Here is a 7,621-nt window from a genome sequence, read left to right on the forward strand (position 1 = left end):
TCCCTATTTAAAAAAACCCCTTGAGATTTTTTTTTTTTTACACTTTTGTTTTTTTTTTTTTTTTTTTTTTTTTTTTTTTTTTTTTTTTTGAGGATTTGAAAAAAAAACCTTCAGGATACATTTTGACAGATATATTGTAAAAATATTGTTTTAGTGAAAATTTCTTGGATATTTCTTGAAAAAGATGTCGCATGAGTAACAATTTTTGCGTTTGAGGAACGAATGTTTATAACATTTTTCTAAACAGGATTGATTTATTTTGAAGGGCACAAAAGCGGAACCCCTCCTCTTCAGCAGACGCAACAAATAAATGTTCTAAAATTACAACAAGGATTCAACAATAGGTCATTACCCAATTTCAAATCATAACATACTAGTTTCATTCATAGGAGTTCAGCTGGTTGCCTGGTTCAGTTTAAAAACAACGAAGTCCACCGACGCACGTTTTTATTTAGGTCAGGTGAAACCGGAAGTTGTTTGGAGGGAATCCTCTCGACCTACATTCGTCAGCTTCTTCCAGAAGTTTCTGTGCCGGGTTTCTCTTCAGCGAAGCGGCATCTCATCTCTAAGTACACTTTGTTCTTTACTTTTTTTCATTTAAAAAAATCAAGATAAACAAGCGGAACCTTTTTCATAGGCTTTTCCGCGCAAAACCGAAAGTTTTCCTCGGACTGTCACGGAGACCCTGACAGTTTTTGTCCGCCGGAGGTGACACCAGCTGCGGCGTGGGCAAAGCAAGTTGAGCCGCCGCACACATGACCACCTGGATGTCCCCGCTGGCTGTGCTTTCATAACGGGGGTGGGGGAAACTGGAGCTGACCGTTCAGTGTGATGGGTAAAGATTATTACAATGTGCTGGGAATAGCCAGAGGTGCGTCCGACGACGAGATCAAAAAGGCGTACAGAAAACAGGCTCTGCGCTTCCATCCGGACAAAAACAAGTCACCCGGAGCCGAAGACAAATTCAAGGAGGTTGCAGAAGCTTATGATGTCCTCAGTGACGCTAAGAAAAGGGACATTTACGATCGTTTAGGAGAAGAAGGTACCTGAACTCTCTCACACAAGTTGTTATGCTGCTTTCTAGTTTTCACCACTTTTACCCTAATGCTAGCATAATTTCGTCCTCAGATATTTAATGCATAATTGCAATCGGTGCATTATTTGCAATAGAGATTATTTCCTGCAGCTTTCTGCATCAGCTGTCCCACTATGTAAAGGTCTGTGCACAATGGATGCAGCTGGAGAACCTGCTGGAAACCGAAGGCTCTGTCCTCTTCTCCCATTCTGCTGTCTCACATTACAGTTCTGGATTAGCAAGTAGAAAACACACAAATTTATATGTTATTGCTTAGTTTTTGTTTTTGTGGTGTTGGTGCACAGGCGAACATGCTTAAATTCGTGGGCTGGAACCGGAGCCGGTCCGATGTACAAGCGACTTTAGAGTCCAGGATTATGTAACCCTCGGCTATCGAGACACTAGAGGGCGCTGTTTCTTCTGTGGCTTGTTCTAAAAGCTCTGTTGACATAAACAGCTGTCAATTAAAAAGGTGTGAAAAAGAGCTTCTGGTGTTTTGGCATTGTTGAATTAAGTTGATGTTATTTGAGTAGGACAGTGTCAGTGAATTCGTGTTGCTGTGGGAACTCAAATTCTACCCAAGGCCTCATGAAACTTTGCTCAGGCTCTGGCAAAGCTATATTTTTTGTGCTGCATATGAGTTATTTAAATGCTGCTTTCAAATCTAAAATGTAGATCCAACCATCACTTGATTATATTTTCTTAACAGTATCTTTGTCTGCCAAAATTTTAAAGAAATTAAATGAAGATTTTTGAATCATTCCGAGGCAGATCTTATTTATTCATTTTTTTTTTTGTCATTTCTTCTTCCCATTTATACTAAAGTGCAAAAGCTTAAACTGGATCTTTGTTGCCTTCCTCCTGAACAGGACTAAAGGGTCCAGGAGACGGCAGAGAACACTGTGGCCCCACCTTCAACTACACCTTCAATGGAGACCCCCACGCCATATTTGCGGAGTTCTTCGGCGGCCGCAGCCCCTTCGATCACTTCTTCTCATCGTCCATCGACGGCGACGTCGACGACCCTTTCTCCCCGTTCGGCATGGGAGGAATGGGCGGCTTCCACAGGTCCTTCAAAACCCAGCCCGGCGGCCTGCACAGGCCGCACGAGAAGAGGCAGGACCCGCCCGTGGTGCACGAGCTGAACGTGAGCCTGGAGGAGGTTTTCACCGGCTGCACCAAAAAGATGAAGATTTCCCGCAAGAGAGTGAACCCCGACGGCTGCAGCGTGCGCAAAGAGGACAAGATTTTAACGGTCAATATCAAACGCGGGTGGAAAGAGGGGACGAAAATCACTTTCCCCAAGGAGGGTGACGAGACTCCGACCAACATTCCTGCCGACGTGGTTTTTGTGGTCAAGGACAAACCCCACCCTGTGTTCAGGAGAGACGGGTCAGATATAGTTTATCCTGCAAAAATCTCCCTCAGAGAGGTAAACAATCTGGTATATTTCCTTTGATTTACTGATAAAAGTTCAGAAAATGATCATAAATTCTTATTATTTCCCCTGCGTTTGCCTACAGGCGTTGTGCGGATGCACAGTCAAGGCGCCCACTCTGGACGGCCGCACCATCACTGTTCACTCCAGGGAAGTCGTGAAGCCCGGGATGAAGAAGCGCATCACGGGAGAGGGGCTTCCTCTGTCCAAGTGTCCCGACAAACGAGGCGACATGATCTTGGACTTCTCTGTTAAATTTCCCGAGAAACTGGGCGAAAACACGCGAGACGCACTAGAGCAGATCCTCCCCATGTGACCAAAGCGTCTCCGTCGACACTTTTAACAGCGAGCTAACATTTCCAGTCGTGACGGCGTTGGCGTTCAGCGTCGGGTTTCGGCCTAAACGATTCAGGATGGGGTTTTATTCCCGTCGGGTTTCAGAACCAAATCTGGTTGGATGTGAAGGAAGAAAAATTAAATGTCTTTTAAAAAAAGTTTGCACGGCTGATTTTGCTTCACAGCAGACGTTTTGAAGTGATGTGCAGTCAGCTGCTTAACCGAAACCTCAGGTGCGTTGACGCAGGCTTGAGCGTAGCTGTACGCTAACAGAAACGCATATTTTCCTATTTTGTGTCGTGGGAAAAATTCCACGACAACTGGATTGTGATCTTGTTGGAACTGCAAAAGAAAAGAAAAAAATCCACTGAGAGCCTTCTGAAGGCTTAAAATGTGAGTCGTGTGTTTGGAGTTATGATGCATGCAAACGATCCCAGTTGATTACAGACTGCTGAGCGGTGCGACACGGTGGGGAGTAACAAATCCTTTCGTGCGTGGGATGAAAATTTAGGGGAAGAAAAAAATTTTTTTATCAGATCGGTGAGCCTGATCGTTAAAGAAGTTACTTTGCTTCTTATGTACATTGTTTTGTGCCAAACAGCCGTCCCTGTGTAATTAAATTATCTGTGCGTCTAAAGGTGTGAATCCTGCCGTCTTGTCTGATTGATGATTACATAAAACATTTATTTTCTACCAAAATCACATATTTAGTACATGATTTTGTTTTTGCCAGGCGAAAAGAAACTTCAGTATCATTACTTTAGTTTAATTTCTACTCTGTACACTAACCTGCGTTTTGATTCCAAGCTGTTCGCTTCCTGGAAATGAGTAGTTCCACGGCTCAGACTGATCACTGGGAGATTGTTTGATGCTTGAGTGTAGGGGGGGTGGGGGGGATTACTTGAGGTTACAAAGTCTGGAAATATGTCAGTGCTGCTTTTTTTCCTGCTTTTCTTGGAGCTGTAGGTTTCAGACACAGACGGGTGGTTTAAACTTAGAGATGTGTCGTCTCTGTGATGTTTTTTTTTGTATGGAAAAAGCCTGTTTACTTTGTTCCTCCTTTAGGGGGAAACCATAGAGCGTTCATGTGTTTATGCTTTACAGTCTGTGGCTGGGGGTTCAAAATCCTTTTATTTGTAACAAGAATGATTTTATCACAGGATATTTTTTTTATCCTTTTTGATTTGACATTAAAGAAACTGTAAAGCACACCTTTAACAGTGTCTTATTTTAGTTTTTTTTTCTTGTATGAGAACTACAGAGCAGAATGTTTGTTTCAGTAAATAGTGATATGTTTAAAATTCTTTCTCAATAGCAAATATTGTCAGAAAACCTAAGGGCTGTTTATTTTATTTTATTTTTTTGTGCAATTAACTGAAGCCGAAGCTTAAATATATGTATAGAAATTTGAGAAATGCTTTACAAAGTCAATTTCTCATGAAATCTGAACGTTACACAAGACCAATAGAAATCTATATTTGAGACAGACGTGTTATGTTGAGACACTGCAGAATGATACTAAAACTAACAGCAACGTTTATTAGATGTAGATATTTTATCAGTAGATGAGAAACGGTGTGTGTTTAATACAACTTTTCTGAAATTTAAACCTAAAAATATTAATAAAATTGTGCTTCTTTAAAAAAAAATATAGCAATAAATGCTCAGGGGTAGATAGATTATTAAAATTTATAAGCTGTCCTTTTTTGAAAGTTAATGTATATTTGCGTCTTTAAATTTGGTTTATTTAGCTGAACTACGGGTAAATGTGGCAGTAGTAGTAGTGGTAGTCTGACTCGTGGCAATTAAAATAATCAACCGCTAGAGGGCAGAAAAGAATTACATAAAGGAGAAATGCAACAGGATGTGTTTTTTAAAATCAGACTGTAGAAATAATCAGAATTCGTAAGCACAACTATATGAACCTTTACTTTTTATTATTATATACTTATTTAGCGTAAATTTATTCACATATCTGTCACCTTCCTCTCATTTAATGACCATGAAAAAAACAACAATTTATTTTATTTCCCCCCTCCACCCCCCATCTTTTCACATTCTAGATTATTCACCCGGTCTTGGGGGAGGAGTTGTTTTTTACGAGGATACATGAAGGCGTCATTGTTCCACCCAGCTTGGCTGGCTCAAAGCTAATTCTACAACAACACACCGCTACTAACACACACGCTGTAATTTCCTACCAGTCTGATCGGGATAATTAAACATCGCAGCTAGAAGCGGAGCAGCGTGAAGAGCGTACTTCAATAGAATAAGGTTATTTTATGAATATTATCAGTAGATGAGAGGGGGGGTTAGTGGGCTGCTCAGCTAACAGGAAGAGCTAAAAGTCGAGCCCTGCCATGTTTTCGCTTCTCGGTTCATGTTTACCGATCGTGCTAATTAACCTCAACACTTCTTAGTAACCATATGGCGACAAGGAGCCAAAGGTACCTGTTTAATTAGTGTTATTTTGGTGTTGGCTCTGTAGCTGGGTACCTGTCAAGTGTTTGTTTTGCTTTAACTGGAAGCCAGCTAGCAGCTAGTGTTAGCCTTGTCTCATGCATTGATTGTCCAGGCTGCAGTGTGGTGTTAGATGAGAAGTAACTTCAGTGTATGTAGCACATTTCTTTAGATTTAACACTGAACTTGTCGCCTATTCGTGAAGCAGCTCATGATACAAAAGCTTTTACATTGTACCCAGGGTTTCTCCTTGGCTCTGTTTGACGATTGTTCATAACTGGAGTTTTTGTTTCTCTTGTCCAGCTGATCACAGACCCAGCTATGTGAGCTGCTCTGATGTGTGTGCTCCTACATTCATTCAGTGCCTGGCCGATGCAAGTTTCAAACTGGTCTGGAGGGCTCTGACGTAAACACTGAATAAATCTGCTGCAGAGTCAGCACCCCAGGTTTATGCTGGTCTGGATTGTGGGGTAACTTCCTAGAGCGGCGTCCACAATGCCTCTGGGTCTGGGAAGGAGGAAGAAGGCGTCCCCCTTGGTGGAGAATGAGGAAGCGGAGCCCATCCGCGGTGGTCTCAACGTGCCCGGTATGGAGGGCTTGGATGGAGGAGTCGCCGGGGAGGCTGCAGGGTCTGACGGCCTTCCTCCCCCGCCAAACAACATGAGACCCCGGCTGATTTTCCACACCCAACTGGCTCACGGCAGCCCCACAGGCCGCATTGAGGGCTTTAGCAATGTGCGAGAGCTCTATGCCAAAATTGGAGAGGCCTTTGGCATCCCAGCATCTGAGGTCAGTCAGTCAGACTTTAAAAAGACATACAAGATGTTTTGATTGGGATGAAGATTAAATGCGACCGTTTCTCTCCACAGGTTATGTTTTGCACGCTGAACACTCATAAGGTGGACATGGATAAACTTTTAGGGGGACAGATTGGGCTGGAGGACTTCATTTTTGCCCACATTAAAGGCCAGAAGAAGGAAATAGAAATCTTCAAAGGAGAAGACGCGTTGGGATTGACAATCACCGACAACGGAGCAGGTTATGCTTTCATCAAGGTGAGGAAAGTTTTCAAAAATCTACAGAGAAGGGCCACAACAATTCCCCCCACCCCCCACTGGGTTGTTGTGTGTAAATATTGAAATGAAATGAAATGAAATGAAATTTTATTCGAACATGATACAAATATAAAATAAAATAGTGCACAGTAACAAGAAGTGCATAAGAAAGAAGAGAAAATACAGATTTTTTTGTTTCAGTTAACATATCATGCTCAAAATGGGGTAGGAAGAAGTGAGAACTTATAAACTCCTACCCCTAAACACTTTTCACACTATTCACAACAGCATTGACAAAATGTTGTGAGCTGGATTGTTTTTACCTGAAATGTTTTAACTTTTGGTGCTTTGCAGAGGATCCGGGAGGGGAGCATCATCCATCAAATCCAGGTCATTAACGTCGGCGACATGATCGAGTCCATTAACGGCCATCGCCTCATTGGCTGTCGACACTACGAAGTTGCCAAAATGCTGAAGGAGCTTCCTAAGGGGAAAATGTTCACTATCAAGCTTGTGGAGCCCCTCAAAGCTTTTGGTAGGTTAGAGAGAATGAAGACATCAGCTGCAGCAGACAATCCTGCATGGACTTTACATCTGATACTGGCTTCCTCTGTGGCTTTGGTTCATTATTTAACATCCTGTTACAATAAAAAAAAAAAAAAGCATCAAAATCCCGAGGTAATAAATTAGCTACTGTATCTTCATGAAATGACCTGAAAAGACCCAGATAAGACCAAAATAACTGCACTGAAGCCGAGCTAATTGTCAGAAGTGGGCAGCTGGCGAGTTTTGGCTCACAGATAAAAAGTTGAACAACTGGAGATTTACAAGGATTTCACAGGTATTTCAAAACAAAAACATGATTTTAAACTTTCTTCAGATTGCTATATTAGCAGCTTAGCATTTCTAACTGAAAACAATCAGCCTCTGTTTGATCTTAGCCCAGCTGGGAGATTTCCAATACCTTGCCAACATTTCCAAATCCAGCATCCTCCACGACGGTCACATCTTGAAAGCTCAAAGACACACAGACATAAAAAAAAATCTCATTTGTAGTGCTGTACTGTGTTGCAACAGCATGACTGAACAGTTTCCTTTCTCTTAGCTTCTTAAAAGATTTTATTCTTCCTCTCTCTCAATTATCCAGCATCCCTTTGCTACTAACATGAACTAACTTTGAACCTTTTCCCCTTACTAACATCTTATTGGGGTGGTTTTAAAGGGAGTGGGGGGGGGGGGGACTGATATTTTGGTATT

The 7,621-nt window shown here is 42.0% G+C and overlaps 2 protein-coding genes across 2 annotated transcripts in view; both read left to right on the forward strand.

Annotated features, from left to right (window-relative positions):
* The first annotated feature begins 345 nt into the window (after window positions 1–345).
* LOC106963587 (dnaJ homolog subfamily B member 1-like) lies at window positions 346–4,060 on the forward strand. The gene is made up of 3 exons (XM_015058586.1): window positions 346–1,042; window positions 1,945–2,507; window positions 2,599–4,060. The coding sequence occupies exons 1-3, from the start codon at window positions 832–834 to the stop codon at window positions 2,827–2,829; spliced, it is 1,005 nt and encodes a 334-aa protein (XP_014914072.1). The 5' UTR covers window positions 346–831; the 3' UTR covers window positions 2,830–4,060.
* Window positions 4,061–4,950: 890 nt separating this feature from the next.
* The window catches only part of LOC106963586 (GIPC PDZ domain containing family, member 1), a 7,285-nt gene continuing 4,614 nt past the window's right edge, over window positions 4,951–7,621 (forward strand). Inside the window, exons 1-4 of the mRNA XM_015058585.1 lie at window positions 4,951–5,123; window positions 5,613–6,098; window positions 6,179–6,364; window positions 6,719–6,899. Coding sequence (XP_014914071.1) covers window positions 5,805–6,098; window positions 6,179–6,364; window positions 6,719–6,899 — 661 coding nt within the window. The 5' untranslated portion in view covers window positions 4,951–5,123; window positions 5,613–5,804. The remainder of the gene's footprint in view (window positions 5,124–5,612; window positions 6,099–6,178; window positions 6,365–6,718; window positions 6,900–7,621) is intronic.

Source organism: Poecilia latipinna, unplaced genomic scaffold, assembly GCF_001443285.1.
Source record: "Poecilia latipinna isolate Pla-1442-1.1 unplaced genomic scaffold, P_latipinna-1.0 Scaffold1552, whole genome shotgun sequence".
NCBI lineage: Eukaryota > Metazoa > Chordata > Actinopteri > Cyprinodontiformes > Poeciliidae > Poecilia > Poecilia latipinna.